General features: G+C 42.4%; 2 protein-coding genes and 1 long non-coding RNA gene across 5 annotated transcripts in view; 2 read left to right on the forward strand and 1 right to left on the reverse strand.

Moving 5' to 3' along the window:
• Positions 1-1,407, forward strand: part of IFT56 (intraflagellar transport 56) — a 52,067-nt gene extending 50,660 nt beyond the window's left edge. The window contains exon 19 of the mRNA XM_072867618.1: positions 494-1,407. The gene's annotated coding sequence lies outside the window, so the exon portion shown is untranslated. The remainder of the gene's footprint in view (positions 1-493) is intronic.
• LOC140654392 (uncharacterized) lies at positions 666-7,247 on the reverse strand. Its single transcript, XR_012043414.1, has 3 exons — positions 6,452-7,247; positions 2,811-2,977; positions 666-815 (listed from the first exon to the last, which is right to left on the reverse strand). It is a non-coding gene; the product is annotated as an uncharacterized lncRNA (long non-coding RNA).
• A 4,961-nt stretch (positions 7,248-12,208) lies between these two features.
• The window catches only part of UBN2 (ubinuclein 2), a 56,162-nt gene continuing 50,609 nt past the window's right edge, over positions 12,209-17,761 (forward strand). The window contains exons 1-2 of one of the 3 annotated variants that reach the window (XM_072867651.1): positions 12,209-12,761; positions 17,392-17,481. In XM_072867651.1, coding sequence (XP_072723752.1) covers positions 12,288-12,761; positions 17,392-17,481 — 564 coding nt within the window. In that variant the 5' untranslated portion in view covers positions 12,209-12,287. Of the gene's footprint in view, positions 12,762-15,000; positions 15,085-17,388; positions 17,482-17,761 lie in introns of those variants that run through there. The other 2 variants (XM_072867642.1, XM_072867659.1) reach the window with 2 other exon arrangements.

The raw sequence follows: 17,761 nt of genomic DNA on the forward strand, positions 1-17,761 counted from the left end.
ATAGGACAGCAAGGAGTGAAGATAGATGTGGAGAAAAAAAAACAACAAAAGTGACCTATACAGAACAAGCAGGCAGTGAAGAATACATGTGCAGAGTCAGGGAAACAGGTAAGTTTATTGAGTTGGGAGTAAGTGAATATAAAATTGAAACAGTGGCATTTCAGGTAATGTAGTGGAAGAGAGACTAAGGCAGAAAGAAACTGCTGCATCATTAGAATTTCAAGGAAGAGTATGGAAAATACAGTTATTTCTTATACTCTGAATAAGCATCTGATTCTGGAAAATAAGCTATAGAGAATGCAGAGAAGGTACTGTGCTAGCAATCATATCATTAATAGTAACCAGTAGAGAAAGCCAAACCCGAAACAGTGTGTAACTGCTTTTAGTTGGGTGCTGACCCATTCCTCATAGATAAGGAAGGTGACCTTTAATTCAACTTGGTAATGCCTGAACAACACTTATGCCAATAACATCTAAGTGAATTACATTGCAGGGGAGGACATATATCCTGTCTGTTGCTGCAAGTGAGTTCCAGGATAACATCCGTTTTGGCCAGCATCTGAACTGATCCAATACAGCAGCAACCCTCTTGGATTAATTCTGGAATCCAGTACGTAATTTCTAAGTGCAGTAACAGCTGGAGCCATGTCCTAAACTGGAGGGGGCAAGTTCACTGTGAAGGAAAAGTCACGTCATGTTCCAACTCTGTGGACTGTAGCAGGCTTTTAGGTTCATGTGGTTCCCTCAGCTTGGGGATTGTTCATTGATCTTCATAAGAAAGTTGTCCAAGGTTGAACAAGGAACTTGGCCATTAGCTAGTAAGACACAAAATAAACAATTACATGTATAGCTGTTGCTACATATAGCTTCACTAGATGGGAGCTATACATATATTGAGGAACACGTCTGGGTTTTGCCCATTGGTTTACTCTTTAACCAAATTTTCCCTGTATTATCTCCAGAAGTAATTTCCAGTCACTCTTTTTTGAGTTTCATTTCCAGACTTCCCTCTCCCCATTTCATCTATTCATATGATCACTGATTAAGCAGATAATTGCATGAAAGTGTCAACAGTAACCATTAAAATCAAGTCTTTAATCAACTACTAGATAATCTGGTCTGACCCTAAATATTGCAAGATGGTAGATTTCATCTGCTAATCTTTGTGTTGAATCCAGTAACTTGGATTTCCATAAAAATATTTGCCAGAAAAACTTAGTCTTAATTTCAAGGTTGATAATGAAAAATCCATAGTTTTACTTTGCAATTTATTCAAATGACTAAATCTCCTTTGCTCTTTTAGAAATTGTACCTTAATTCTAAATTCAGTTTGGCCTTGTTTTCAAATATTTGATTCTTCCAATGTTCATCTTTGCTGTTAGTCATTAAAGCCTAGCATTCTTTGTTTTGGTTTGGTTTTTTGGTGGTGTGTTTTTTTCATCTTTAGATATGCATAGCAAGTCACCTCTGTATTGAAGGCAGCATCCCTTGTAAGGGATGTTGGAAGTTTTCCAGGCTGGAAAACTAGCAATCAGTTTGTCAACAGATTTTTTTTAAAAATGTGGCCATGAAGCACTGGGCATAATTTATCGCTGTATGTGACACTAGAATATGCTCCTCCATACTGATGCTCACTATTCTCCTACACGTGTACTCAAAGAGTCCATTCACCCTTTTTGCCATATTATCACAGGGGGAGCTTGCATTACATTGCTTCTTGACTGTGACGTGACATCTAGTCTTTTTCCAGAACTGGTATTTTCCAAGGATACAGTCTACCCTTCGGAAGAGACAGCCTACCTTTAGCTCTACAAAAAATATATTTTGTTCTAATGGGTTTAGTTTTCCAGCTTAGGCAGATCACTCTGTGTGACTACCTTATCCTTGCTAATTACTAGTCTGTTTCTCTGCAGCCTTTTATTAGTGCTGTTTTACATCTACATCTGGATCATCAAGGGATATGTTGGATCTCCATCCTTCCAGCACCCTACTAAAGTAAATCCCCAAAATGTTCTATTAATGGTGACTGATGGCTACTTTTCACTATTTGTCATTCTAAACTTATTTAACATGTACTTTACGGATATTGTGTTACACTATTCTTTTTAATTATATGACATTAGAAATTTATGTATTGTATTTGTATAACTGCAATATTGTTGTATTCAGCTAAACTTGTAAAAGATCCATGTCATGGGAGCTAATACTTCCCATTCATTCTTTATTAGATGAACCTTACAGCATCCTAGAAAGATTGATGGAGTCCAGTTGCTCAAAGCTGCTTGCAGAGTTTGAAACAACTTTTTTTTGCCCTGTAATCACATTTAGAAGCCACACACCAAAAGCTTACTTTTGACTTTGTAGAGTTTAAACTTTCATTTGGAACAATTAAAGCAGGCATTTCACATCTCTGGGCAAGGGAGAGTTCCTAAATTCCTTATAGTTCTTGCTTAATTGATGAATTACACTAGCATCTATTTATAGATTTAAAAATAAAAATCTGTATTTAGTAAGAGCTGTGACTTTTGAGAAGACACAGCGTATTCTTTAAATAAAAAGAGAACTTCTGTTTTAATTCATACTTACACATTGTGTTGTGCTTAATTGCTCCACATTATATTATTCTTAGTAATTCTTTAAGAGAATTTAAAATAATGAATGCAGTAAAGTAAGTAATGGTCTTTAAAATGTTTTTACAAGTAGATCTTCAAGAACCTGTGACTTAACTTATTTTGACAGGAAATATGCAATGGGATAGTTTGTAGCAGTTCTCAGACACAGCTAAATCTAACTGAAAAGTGGAATACTACCTATGCTGTTGTGTCTGCATTGCACTTTCATGGACCTAGGAATTGCGTTGCTTTTTTGGAGTCCTCAAACCACACTTTAAGCTGACCCTTAACTAGGGAAGAGTGATGAGCCTCAGACTCCACCAGCTGTTCCTTGATCACTGTAAGCAACTTCCACGTGGTCAGTTCTGTGAAAAACCACACACAACAATGCAGAATTATGTAATATACAATAACATGTTTTAAGCATACATATAATAATGTTGAGATGGTTTATGTCACGTAGAAAAGAACCATGCTTCAATTCTAACAGTTACATTGCGCATTGTAACAGCTATCATTTTCTTTCACAATTTTGTCCTCCTTAAGCGTGATGGGATCATTATGCCTGTCTACTCTAAAGCTACTGGTAATCTTTTTCTTGCCTCACATCAGTGGGTGAGGCCACTACATGGGTAGCCATTATGTGACAAAACACAATGTCTTACTTTGCAGAGCTGGTGAATTAATTCATATCACATGAAGTAAATGTATCTCTTGAATATCAATCTATGTGTGATAGCTGTGTCTAAGAAAACTTTAGAAAAACTAAACTACAAAAACTGCTAAACCAGGTCTTAAACTACCTGGTATGTTCCCAATACTGATGGTTATCACAATATTGGTATTCTACAAATTTAATTTTACTTTTGTCTGAATTATTCATGATGCTACATGTGCTGCACTTAGTCATCACTGAACAAACTGGGAAGTTATTTATCTATATAAAACAATGGTGTTCTTCCCCACCATTTAAAGGCAGAAGAGCTATTTCCAGGTCACAGCAAAGTAATTTCTGAGGCAAGCTTTACAAGACTTCCCACTCAGTTTAGCTAGTTATTCCCAAACAGGTTCTATCGCTGCGTCCGCTTTTAATTTCTGCACGTTCTCCTTCCCTACCGAGTATTTTCCCTTCCCACCTATCCACTAACGTGATTGGCCTTACAGGACTACCACAAAGTAATGCCAAAGTACTGCTGTTTTCCACATATCTCTTCCTCCCCTCGCCCCACCTCTGAGCATTACTTGCCTTGCTCTGCTTCACAGACATTCTAGGCAACATTTATTCAAATTTGTAAAATATGCTAAGTCCTATGGAGGACTAGAAATCAGTACGACACTAAGAAATAACTCAGTCTCTTAAAACCGTGAGGAAATATTCAGATAAGTACTCAATATAAGTTAAATCTGACTGTACACTTAACAATGTAAGGGGGAATTCTTTTAAGGCCAGGAAAATGATATTTGAAATACAGCTGTCATACAGAAAATGTAGATTGTTTTCACAAGCATTTCTGATATGTAGCATCCACTCTATTCTTAAGACTGTCACTGCTATTGCTGCTATTCTACACTTGTTTTAATATGCTCAAAAATCTTTAAATTTCGTATGTCTTCTCAAAATACAACTTGAGGTGGTAAGAAAACAGCGTTTAGTAAAATTCCATTTGTCTATTTAAATTATTCATGTATGGAAAATCGTTTTTCATAAGTAATTTTTCAGATGCTATTTTTAATGCTGTGGCAACTCAAAAGCAGCTTTGTGTTGAATCTGCAAGCTCGGTATGTAGTTAATTCTCGGTGATGAATATGTGCTTTGCTTTTTGAAGGCAATTTGGCTAGGAAATAAAATCATGGAAGTATGAAAATGCTGAACTGCACATGCAAAGTATGCTTCTGACTATTCTGATCATAAGCTTGTATGAATGTTAAAAACGTGGTAATTTGTTTATGCAATCACCCTCAGCTGTCTGTGATAATGTGCACTTATTCAGATGTAGAACTTTATATAAGTAAAAGCAGTTTCCGAAGTGCTGAGAGGCATTGAAAAAAAAATGGTTAGGAAACTGGAGTTTTTGTAAAATCAGTAGGAAAGTCAAAGGAGGAACTAGAGAAAAAATAAAGAAAATTCCTCCAAGGTCACAGCCAAATATTATGTTGTATGTCTTTATGATTCCTAGAAGGTTGCTTTGCAATCTACATATGTATTATATGTAATTCTCCTTTTTGGGAGGGTGAACATTGCTTGACAGTTGTTTCCTGAACAGTAAGTGTACTCATTTTTAATATATTACAGTATTTAATAAATGAAATAAATTTCTGATAATTACTAAAATATTTGCATTTCACTAAAAAACACAAAACATCACAGTGGCGAGTGACCAAGGCTAGTCTGGCCTGCAGTCTGACTGGCTCTGTTTTCATGGGCACTGAGAGTTTGTCTTGTCCTAGGTCAGCACTCACAAGACAAACCATCAGCAAGAGCAAATCTATGGAACATTAGCTTTTGTATTGCTGAGAATTACTTCCAGACCCTTTTACCTCATTAAACAGCATTACTACTGCTTTTAGTGTAGAAATTGCCATTCAAGCTGAGAATTCCCTACACGGCCAGTCTTTGTTATTTGTGTTACAGGTGGGTGGGGTAGCTACTTGAAATTGTGACTCATATATTCTTGTGTGGTTTTAATTACTACTGGAAGAATAAAACCAGCAGAGATAAGACAATAACCTGACTCCAATGTTTCAGACAGGCTGGTAATCTTCGGCTGCCTCCAGGGGTGCTGGCCTGATGGAACAGGCTTTTCATCGGAGATAAGCATCCCATACTGCAAGTATCTTTAAAGAAATGGTGCAAATGAAGAAAAAACTGAGGGACGACTCCCCAGAGCACATAACCCCTCTCAATCTAGGTGTTTTTACACTGTCAAATGGGCAGGTGTGAATCATAAAAGAGCTACCATTAAGGAAACCTATTCTTTCCAAAGGCAGCTCCTTTTCAATGTTAAACTCAGCTTAAGCACGGTTTAAGTGACATTGTTAGACACAATCAACATGTGACAGACAGATGCTCCTCCGTTTAAGTTTCTTCACCAGTTCATTGAATTCCACTCCCTTTCTAGATATTTGTATTTTTAATTAAAAAAGCTTTTTGTGTGTGTGTGTTACTGGGTACTGCTCTACAAAATCTCTTCTGTGTTTATTTCTTCTTATTATTTCTTTACGTACCCCTTCTTGCTATTCGTTATATCTACAAGAAAATGCCAGGATTTTAGCTAAAATGTTACTTTATCTTTGTTAACTCAGTGGTTTTAATTTTCTTGTGACCGCTTAGAAGGTATCTAATTTTTTTGCCTCTGTTTCTTCCTCCTTCTTAGAAAAGTAAAGGGTACACCTCTAAGGAGGAATTTCCTTTTAGAATTTAGAAATTTTAGAAATGTATACCTCAAACTAATCTTCACTGCTTGGCAGAGAAAACCTTTCAGATGCTGACATTCACAAATTAATTTCAGTTAAGGCACGGAGTTCACACACCACCTCACCTAGAATCATTACTACTGGAGGAGTTTACAGCTTATTTGTGAGCCTCAACTGAGTTCACCCTTAACGTTAGGAAAGCTTAAAGACGAAAGTCGCATGCTTGTTCTGGCAAGGAATCTTGACACCGGAAGCAGAAACAATTATTAACAATTAAGTAAAAAATAAGATGTAACTAGAAAAGTGTTCTTATCTTGTTAGTTAGAATTGACTTTGCTACCGTTATCTGAGGGAACAAATTACCAGCATTCTGCTTGGTAAATGCACCCACTTAAGAGCTGATGTTTAATGTCTTAATATCTCACCCCCTCTCCAGCATTGAAAGCTGTTCCCAACAGCAGCTTCCTGAAGCAGCTTGCTTTTCCTTGGCCAAGATGCAGTTCTTCTTTCCATTTTCTCTCGTCCTTTTTGTTCTTAATCTGCTTTTCCTTGTAAATGCAGCATTTGAAGCTTTTCATTTTATCTGAGGTTCCTTTAAGTTAGTGATCTTACTCTATTTATTAGCTTAAATAATGTTACAATATTCTGTAGTTCATAAAAATCACTAGTCATACAGAAGTCGTGTCAGTTTTGAAGTTTTCATTGAGAAATTGCACGTGAACAGCACAGATGATAGGTAACACCCCCACCTTTGGTTGAGGAACTCACACTGCCATGACAGATGCAGTCCTGTAAATCCTTTTACTCTTCTAACATGAAGACTTGCCCTAGGTTTCTAGCTTATTTTTAACCTGAGATAAAAGCCAACATATTGTTTTCGTCAGCTACCTCCTAGATACCTCCTAGTACTGCCATTTATGGTGTCCTGGCACACAACACGGTATTGGAAGACCATTCCTCATTTCAGGAAGTGAACAAAAGATGCACCTAAATCCACTTCTAAAGGTAAAAAGTGTTTCCGGTTACAGGAGCAGTAACTACTTTTTGCATAAAAATTGTTGCTACTCTTAAAACTTCCTATTGTCATTGAAACCTTGAACTTTTCATCAGGTTTGTTCAAAGCTTTTCTTGAAATTCTTGAAAGGAGCCCAGTGTCTCATAGGCTCAAACTTTCACTCTCCAAGCAGTAAGGTTTGACCAGTTCACAGGCAACACTATACCAACGCATGGAATAAAGTTCATGGTCACAGTTCCTCTGCCTTGAAATTGTGATAAATTAGTGTTACTGCCATGGTAAAGTATATCCTAATTACCCTAAGCTAATGCACTCTTTCTAGTCCCAACATCTTGCATTTCTCTACCTGTCTACAGTCCTTCTAAACCACTGTTTACTTCACTGAATAGAGTACTTTGGACTTTTTACCAATGTGGCAGAGCAGCTGGTAACAACTCTAAGCACACATGCCTGAGCAGAGAAAGCTAGAAGTATGTTCTGCAGGAAACAGTATTTTTAATTAAAAGAATTTATATTTTAAAAAAAAAAGATAAGGGGGCAGGATCCTGTAGATAAAAGCAATTCGTTTTTCAAATGGTTTGCAGGGCATTGGTGCTTGGTTTTGGAAAGAGAGGGGGTTTTTTACTCCTTGATTCTGGATCTGGCAGGAAGCAACTCAGTAAAACTGTAGGATGGAAGACAAGTTCAAAAAAAAGCACACTTGAGTTCAGAAAGCCTCATTAAATAGAAAGCCAGCAATGCCAGCCACACTGTTGGTGCAGTGGATTCTTGTGATGCAGCAGCAGTTGTAGTAAAAGCTACACAACCACCACCCTACCTGCAGCTGTATCATCTCCTGACACAGGAAGGAAAGTTGCAGCTGCTGTGGCAGCAGTTTCAGTGAAAGGACCATGAGGATCAACAAGATGTCTGGTTGGACCATAAGAAACCAAGATACCAGGAGGATATAGTGAGGAAGCAACCCATGGAAAATGAGGATATTCTTGCAAAAAAAACCAAAGCCCAAACCTGGTAGAAGTATCTCTTGGAGACTTTTGAGTGGCTGAGATCTGACTGGCACAGGCATGAGCTGGCTACCAGTATAGCTCCTACCTCAATGTAGGTCCCAGTGCTCACCTTAAGCAAAGCAGAAGACAAACTGCCATCCCGTGCCACCTAAGCTTGAGTGGGGAAACTTATTATTGATATAAGCAGAACATGTTTTCCCCTACATTCCCATCCTAGGGCAACAGCCTCACAGCTCATGGAAGTAAAGTATTCACCCTTTGAAACGGAAAGCAAGCTCCCTGGAGATAGACACAACTGATCATAAGGACAGCTCTGCCTTCTGATGGGACCCTGGGACTGCTGCTGTGGGACAGCCAGCCCAGAGGAAGCTGTACAGGCAGAACAGCAGCTTCCATTAGGTCCAGGAGAGCAGCTAGCACTGGTCTGTAACGAAACAGGGTACAGCTCTGACTCTAACACAACGAACACTAACAGCCCAAAAGGAAGAGAGAGCTCTAGAAGTTGGTCTCCCAGACAGAGAAGCGATCCCATGGCAGAGCAGGAGGATCCCACCTGCAGCAGGGTAGAGGCCTCTGGTGGCTTACGGGGCTGTCTCCGTCGTCTTCTGTATTTGAAACAAAGTCAGGTCAAGAAACTTCCACTCACTGATGTGGCTGTAGCACCTGTATTTCTGAGCATCCGGTTTGCATGATCTGCTCATACTGGCTTTCACCAATTAAATAAAAAGCAGCTTCACATTCACCTCAAAATTACCTTCTTTCTGCAGTTGTTACATTTTCTTTAAACTCTTAATGTGCCTCTTTCAAGAGATGCTTCCATTATTAAGTGTCCTTCAGATAACATACAAAAGGAAGGAACTATTTTAGCATGGTCACATCCTGAGAGAAAGCAAAATAATTGGCAAAACATATCTAATTACTTTTTTTTATTTTATTTTTTTTATTTTATGCTCCACTGACACTGTGCTGCACTTAGTGTGTGCCACTAAGTGCAGCACATTATACTACGTACAAACAATACCTGAGATAGAGCTTAACGCCAAAGAACAGAACAGGAGGCAGAACAGAAGAACAATGATGAAAAAAATACAAATCTAACTCCTCTTGAAACTGTTTGATGTGGCACAAGCCTGGAACTCTTCTGGTGTATTAAAAACTAAATTCCTGGAGAACTTAAGATCTAGTGGATTCGGTTTGTTTCTCCGGAGTCCTTCCTGAGTGCTTCCAGTATCTTAGACCAAATGTAATGATAACATGTTCCAGTAACTGCTATGCTTGGATCTGCTGCCAAGTTTCTTTCTGATTTAGTTCAGATACTCAGATCTAGAGCAAGCTGTCTTTGGTAAATTAACTTTAAATTCAGAGATCTAGAACTACTGTTTGTCTAGTTGCATAAACAAATGTTGAAGCTCATAAAAAAAAGATGTGTGCTCCAAGATGCTCAGAGGTTAGATAAAATATAAATATGAGGGTTTATTTGTCTAATTAAACTCCCAGAAGAGACAGCGGAAGACGGGGTATATAAACAAACCAGTAAATATCTACAAAAACCTTAGATGTGAAAGGCTGCTTCTACAATCAAAGTGTGCAATCTCATAGCTTAGAACAAATGGCTACCTGAAACTATTTCCAATAACTACTTCTGTTTTTCTCTGTAACCCTATCATGAGTCAGATGAATTAATCCTATCCAGTTTATTTTTTTCCTACTTAAAAAGTGTGTTAAAAACCTGACCAGGATGTGCTTCCAGGTGTATCTACACTACAACCAAGATAATTTAAAGTACTGAATTCAGATACTTGCAAAACTCATTTTCTTGTGGAATACCTGTCCTACATTCATTCTGAATACATATTTTAGGGGACTGAAAGAGAGAACTGAGTTTTAGGTTGGATACTGAAAATGCGCAGCTTATCTTCACCCCTTTCCAAGGATATGCCCAAGTATTACCTGCGAACATAAATTGTTGTATTCCTGTTATTATTTCAATGTCTAGTCTCCCATGTGGTAATTACAAACAAGCGTTCAGCAGAGCTGCGGAAGAGCCCATGATTTCCACGTCAGACTTTTGTTTGCTGAGCAATAAATTGGTCTTTTGCTGAGGAAAGGCCCCTTTCTACCAGCACAAGGTTTAATGACATAGACTACATAGAAACTTTGACGAGAACTAGAATCTTCCTGGCAGGATCTGCAGGTCTGGAGCTTAGCAATACTCACTCAGTTTCAATCCAGAAACACATTGCCTATTATGTGCATCATCAGATAGCTGTATGAAATTCTCAACAGGAGAACAAGTGAGATTTCCAAATAATTGTATTATGATGCTGAAAGTAAAAACATATTTGATTAATACCTCTACTGAGCTTGCTAGTCATACTAGAACATGCAAGGTTTTAAGATAAACAAGTCCCTTTGACTGTAAAGCTCAACAAAGCCTTTCAAGCTTCAAAAGGAGACAGCCTACGTTTCTCAGATCAGGTCAGTCATTCCACTGACTTCCTGCTGCAAGCAGCGTTCTGGAATATTGTCCATTCCCTGTTAGTGAAATCATGACTTCCAATAACACCATTCTAGTGTCACAGATCTTCTCTGGAGTCTAGATGAAAATAAGCAGTCAAGTCAAAAGACTTCATATGCAATGAGAGGAAAACATCAAGCACTGTGATGACTGCAGTTTGGAAAGTGGAGTAATGTGCTGCACAGAATGGTCTGCTATAATTATCCAAAATAATATACATATGTAAATTACATTTGCTTTGCATAACATGAGCACATATTTAAAAAGAGAGCATCCCCCCCCAGCCTAGTATTTCTGAAGCTAAAAAAAGAGCAAAAAATGATAACGCCTTTCTCTCTGCTCCAATGAAGGTGGAGAATACGATGCACATGAAGATGTTCATAGCTTCCTGAAACTTAGCAGTGCCTTGGTGGCACACCTCCATCTGGAAATATCAGCCGTCAGTCTGTCAAAGTAGGTGGTGACAGACTGAAACACTTGCACTGTTTGCAGGCAGCTCTTGCTCACGAAGGCAGTCTCGCTGCTGCTCATACCCTGCCTTCCTTGCGTTGTCCCCTGTCTAGAGGACAACTCTTCCTCACCAATCCACAACTGCTCCCTGCAACCAGAACTGGTACCCTACAGCCCAGGCACGGCCACAGAACAAGCTACCTTTCCTCAGAGGACAACCTGGCTACCAGAGCAGCGCCTGCTGTTCTGCAGGAGCAGGCTGGGCTCAACCCTCTACGGAGCAATTTTGTCAAACCCTCATCTTCTCAGCTGATCCAGCAGCGCTTCATACAGTGTGTGTTGATGCCACTGAGGCAAGACACGTTCACACCGTCGCCCTTGCAGCCTGGAAACGGTCGGTCTCCCCCGCAACTGAACTCTCGATCATGTTTAGGATTTAGGGGTGTTTCTGTCTGGTGACTGACCTACAGCTGCTGAATTCAAGAGGCCTCAGAGCACCTTCCTCTAAGCAGGCCCGCGGGCCCGGGAGCCATCCCACGCTGCCCCGAGAGGACGAGCGTTGCACAGCCCCGTCAACACCCGCTGCCGGCGGCGGGGGCAGCCCGCGTCCCGCCGAGAGCTCCCGTCGCCCCGCCAGCACGAAGCAGCCCGGGCCGGGGCTGCCCCTTCCTCCCGCCTCGCCTCAGCGGGGCCGCGCCGCGCCTCAGGGGAGGCGGGATCCCCGTCGAGGCCGCTCCCCGGGCGCCAACGGCCGCCCTCGGGCAGCCGCGAGGTGGAGGGGGGAGGAGAGGCGGCGGCGGCGCGGCCGCCATTGCCCCCCGACGGTGTGCCGGAGGACGGGGGCGCCCCGCGCGGCTCGGGGCGGCCGGGAGGGTGGCGAGCGGCCCGGCGGGCCGCGGGCCCTTTAAGGCGCCGACGGCAGGCAGCGTGCACATCGCCAAGGCAACTGGGGGCGGGCGCCGGCGGCCGCGCTGACGTCGGGGGGAAGCTGAGCAATAACAACAGCGACGCGGGGCGGCGCGCCGGCGTCGGCGTCCGCGGTGCGCCTGCGCGGCCTGCGGGCCTGCTTCTATTTATGTGGGGGCGCCAAGATGGCGGGGGTGGAGGCGGCGAGGAGAACGTAGGGGCAGCTCCGACCGGGCGGCGGAGGGGAGGGGGGAGGGGAGAGGGAGGAGGAGGAGCCGGTGGGAGGGAGCGCGGAGAGCGGTGTCACCGAGCGCGTGAGGCGGGGGCCGGCGAACGGCGGGCGGGGGGTGGGGGGGCGGCGGAGGATGGCGGAGCCGCGCCGGGTGCCGTTCATTAGCCTGTCACCCGTGAGGCGCCGCGAGGGCGAGAGCCCGGCGCTGGAGCGGGAGCCGGGGGGCCGCGAGCCGGAGCCGCCGCCGGCGGGCCGCGAGGCGCCGCTGTTGGCGCCGCCGGAGCCGCCGCACGAGCTCTCCCGGCCGGAGCCGCTGCCGCCGCCCCGCGAGAGCGCCGCCCGCTTGGAGCCGCCCCGCGAGACCGGCCGGCCCGAGCAGCAGCCGCAGCGGGAGCCCCCCCGGCCCGAGCCGCCGCCGCTGCCGCCGCCGCAGCTGCCGCTGCCGCCGCCGCCGCCGCGCCAGAGCAGCCGGCAGGAGCCGCCGCCGCCGCAGGAGGCGCTCCCGCTCCGCCAGACGGTCCGCCTGGAGGTGGTGCTGAAGGACCCCACCGAGGAGGGCTGCGTGGAGTTCAGCTACCCGGAGCTGCTGCTGTGCGGGGACTCGCGGGTACGGGACCTCCCCTTCCCCTTTCCCCTCCCCTCCCGCCGGGCCGGGCCCCGCCGCGCTTCCTCCTCCCCGCCCAGGGCCCGGCGGGCAGCTGCCCGCGTCCCCGGCCTTGCCGATAGCGTTATCGGTCGCCCCGTCCTGCTCGGGGGTGGTCCTGGCCCGGCGGGGCGGCGCCCTGCAGGGAAGTCCGGCGGCCTCGCCGTCGCTGCGGGCTCCTCCTGGGGCTGAGGCTGCGCCTGTGCCCGTGGGGGGAAGGGAGGGCTTCGCGCTTGTCGCCCCTGAGCTGGCCGAGGGCTCCCGGGTGGCTTTTCCGGGAGCTCCTGGCGTTTGCTGCGAGCAGGGGAGGGGGAAGGCTAGTGTCTTGTGCCCCGCTTAGCCCAGCTCTCTTCCCCTCACCTTGCCTGCCCGCGGAGCGGTGGTGTTGCATCCTCCCTTCCTGGGAGCTTTTTCCGGCAGCTGAACGAAACTGTTACCATGCCGGTCTCTTTTCCGGATTGTCTGTAGGCTGTGTGCACGTAAATTAAGAGTTATTAGCCCGGCTCTGCCACAAGCCTTGAGAAGCAGTGAAGTGAGCGTTAGCAGACTTGGAGATGAGTTTCTGCAGTCTTGGAGGGGCAGGGATGAATGAGAGTTAACGTTGGTGAAACTATAACCTCGCCTGTAACTGTGAAGAACTTCATTCAAGCAAAAAAGTACTTTCCCTTTTCCTATTCCTCCCAACCAGAAAATATTTGGTACTCGGACTACTTTGGTTTTTAAGGAGAAAAGCTTGTGCAGACAACTTCAAGAAGCAAGCAGCATTAGCCAAACAACAGGACCCAGTGTTCAAGTAGGAAGGAGAGACGCATGTCCTTAAGTGGGTCACACTTAAGCCACTCATTCTTCGTGGGTTGAGGATATCGGTGAAATTGCGCTTGATTTAAATAGTTGTAGCTCCTCTTAAATCTGGTATACAGACAATTTTAGAGAAAGTTTACATCTTCGTGGAAAGGGCAGGGGGCAAGGAACTACCCACTACTGAGAAGGTTGTGATAGCTCTGGTGATAAAAGCAAACCTCAAATACCAGTACTGGTATCGCCATTGGATTTTTACATCAGTGTGAACTCAAGAATGATTAAAACTTCTGTTTTATGAACCAAAGTGTTTCTAGCTGATGATGATGCCATAACTATACTTACCAGCCTGCTCGCTTTTTTGTTCTGTAGTAGGAGGGATGTAGAACTGGATTGTGTTCAAATGTGGAAGACAGAAAAATCAATGACTCTGATTTTAAGTCCTCTGAGATCTTCTGATGCAAGTTAAAAGGTTCCTTCTGTTCATCCTGTCCTACAGCTGTTGTGGGCAAACAATGCCAGTTATGACTCCTCTGAATTGTTGTAGCAGTAGTCTGCTGCTCTGTGAAGTGCCAGCTTTCTGAGCAGTTCCTGTGTGAAGGTGAAAATTGTGTTAGTGTTTAGAAGTGGTTCAGTATGTGGAGTTTGACTTTTCTCCTTGGCAGTTCCCAGTTCCATAACTGCCTTTTTCTGTAGGTTGGTAATATGTCAATTACGTAATTGGGGAAAAACGACTTCGTGTAGTTCTGATGCAAATGCCATGTCTTCTGGGGGGGAGCATTGATTTAGGGGATTTTTGGTACAATTGGGATCAGAGACAGCTTTTAAGGTAGAAATAGTGATAGGAATTCTTTATAAGAAATTGTGTGTGTTTTTCAGCGCTCTGTAGAGTCCAGATTGAAATGAATGGATCATAATGGCCTGTCTATTGCTGGACTGTGTGGAACAATCAGCTGATTATGTAAAACAGTGTCATAAATTGTGATCCTTTTAAAGTGATTCTGGACTTTTATTCGTGTTTAAAAACTGATGTGTACTTGGCCTGTCAGTTTAACTTCTTCCTTGCTATATGGTAGAAGCTGGAAAAGCTACTCTGATATGGTAGGGAGGACTTAATCTTGTATTAATCAGCATGAAAAGAGAGGGAAAACATTTTATCCAGCAATAAAATTACTGCATGCTGGTTCCTTCATAGTTAAAGCAAATACAAGAGAAGAATTTGCTCTGCACAGTGCAGGAGGCTTAGGATGACAGAATTGTGTCTTTTACCCTGGTTGTTCTCAGAACAACAAATCATGTAACCTGTTCAAAGTCCTAAAATAGAAAAAAATTGTGAAAGGAAAACTGATCCTACTTGTGGAGTAGAATAGCTATAGTGATTTATACCAGTTAATGCGGGAGAGAAAACTACCTTGTTGAAATGAAGCTTGACCAAGAAACGCCTGCCTTCTACCACTTTTCTGCAGAATCCGAGATTTGCACTTTCCAAGTAGGTAGTAACTAGTCGGCAGTTGATGCTGTGGTTTTAAGTGGAGTTTTAGATTTCCAAATTTGCTGTTTTAGTAATGATTCAGTTTAAAATGAACAGTTCATATAAACTTAGCTATGCAAACTGTTTTTGTGGAGTGAAGATTGATTGGGTTTTCTGAAAGGTATTGTTGACTCCTTATCCCTTAAAGTTGCTCGACTTCCTTATGACTATTCCTGTTAAAGTTCAACATTACAGTATTAGGAGCTTGTCTTTCTGTCTTGTAGTGGTGCTTGGAACTAGAACAGCTAAGAAAGGTTCTCCAAAGGCAGGCTATTCTGGGAAGGCAAGGACTGGTGCACAGGAATAACTTCAAACATTGCTTTGATAGGTCTCTTAATGAAACAGTAGAGAATCCCAAAACTTATTTGGCAGGATGAGTGGACTTCTAGCTTTTTTTATTCCAAATTTGGGTTCCTAGCCTGAATCAGAAGCTAGTGGAAATATTTATGTTAGAAACTCGTGCTGTCCTTGTCCTGCTTTTTTGCCTTGATAAAGAGAACATCCTTTGATAAGGTAGAGTTCATCTTCTGGTAGCAATTATTTATGTAAAGTTTTTGGATGTAAGTAATAAGTTAGGGTGGTTGAAGAGTTTATTTGCCTCTTAAAAACTAGCAGAAGTGAAAGTTGATGCACCAAGCTTCAATTGCACCAAACTTAACTCAAAGCGGGTGAGCCAGAAGCCCAAGTTGGCTTCCGTTAAACAGGCTGTAAAGGTGCTGAAGTAATAATGTCTTAAAGTTACTGTAGAGTCTGAGAGCCATCCATCAAAGCCCTCAGAAGCTGTCAAAACTAAAACTTGCTTGAGTTTGAGATTCCAATAGTGCTTAACTAATCAAAGTGATAGTCAGCTACAGCTTTGAGAGTTTGGTGGAGAAAGGCAAGTTAACACAAGTACTAAATTTTGCTTGACCTCTGACCTCAACCTTTTCTCATTTCAAGATTAAAAAAACCCAAACATTTGCCTAGCAGATGATGTGGAATAGGTTTTTCCAGCTAAAAGTAGTGAAAATGGTGTTGCATGAATTGAGCAGTATTTTATATTTAATTATGCCTGCAGGAAATATGTATGTAACTTAAACTTATGTTTCAGGATTAACTATAACCTCTATTTTTTCCTTTAAGTACTCAGTTTAGAAAATGTAAGATAATTATGTGGTGTTTGCAGTTTTGCTTAGCTTACCTTCCTCATTACATTGGTCTTGATACTGTTGAGCTAGTTTGTCGTTATTTGGTCACCATTTAGTCAATAAATTGGGTTTTCATACTGTGGAGGAAGGATCTTGCTTTTGTGAACTTAGTGTTGCTTTTTGTTCTGTCTTAGTCTACCATGAATCTTTGTTTATTCATTGATGAGTGGTCCGTGTGCAATAAAGCTAGTTGCCATTCATAAAGTTCCATAAAATGGAACTCCATTCCACCATATTTTAGCATCCCAGTACCTTCCCTCCCTTCCAACAATTACTGTATTTTATGTGAACTCTAATTTGAAGAAGGCAGCCGTGTTGTTCTGCCATACCTTATTTGGAAAAAAAAACAAAACAAAAAACCAAACCCAATATGTTTACCTTTGATTACTGTTCATTGACTTCGTGTCAGTGAAAACGTCTTTCAAAAAAAAAAAAAGAGGGGAGCATACTTCCTGCTTATTTGTACAGCTGGAATATTAAATCTCTATTGTCCTCACGGCTGCCATAGTAGCAATCTTGTAGAATTCATGCTATGATTACTGAAATTATCCGAAGGAAAAAAATAACAGTACAAGAGTTAAAGGGGTTACATTAGTTATGGTTGTAACTTACTGAGGTTTTTAGTCTTCTGGCTGCTTCCCTGCTGATTAGCATACCAGGTACATCTTGTGTATTGTATCTAGAAGGTGCTGTATCACAGCACCAGTAAGAGGCACCAGTGAAAGCAGAAGTGAAAAGAAGTTGTATTTAGAGAGAGTTCTTTCTCTTTGAACCTCAAATGGCCATCTCTCTTATACTTACACTTTCAGTTGAGGTTGTAGTGGAATACTTGGGAAAATATAAATCTGAGTCTTCCTCTCAACTTTTTTGTTTGGGTTCTCATTAGAAGAAAAGTAACTGAATGGTAATTGAATGGGTCAGACTAATTTTTAGAGAATAAAGTAAGTATTTGGACTCTCAGTATAAATTCTGACTACTTAGTCATCAGAGCATTGTTTATTGACATTTAAGAGGTTTTTATTAGATGCACTCTGTGTTTCTTGCGGAATGAATATTTAACTTTTGTATTTTTCAGAAGAAATCTGTTCACTCGGAAGATCCATTTAATGATGAACAACGTGAGCGCCATGAAGTAGAAATGCTAGCCAAGAAGTTCGAGGCAAAATACGTGAGTTACTGTATCTGTATTAAAATATACAAATATTTAATAGTGATAACTCATGATGCTGTAAAGATGTTAACATCACATTTTTTTCCTGACTAGGGTCGCTAATGTAGTGTCAAATGACTCCTGTATGTTTCGGAGCTGGCTGTCTCATTATATTAATTTAAGCAGCTTGAAGCTGCTACAAGCTCATTAGACAAGTCTGCTAAATAGATTTGTCTATAGGATGTTATAGCTTGTGAAGCTATTCTTGGAAAAGCTTCCTATATAAATACAACTGAGT

The sequence above is a fragment of the Ciconia boyciana genome, chromosome 1, assembly GCF_034638445.1.
Source record: "Ciconia boyciana chromosome 1, ASM3463844v1, whole genome shotgun sequence".
NCBI classification, from domain to species: domain Eukaryota; kingdom Metazoa; phylum Chordata; class Aves; order Ciconiiformes; family Ciconiidae; genus Ciconia; species Ciconia boyciana.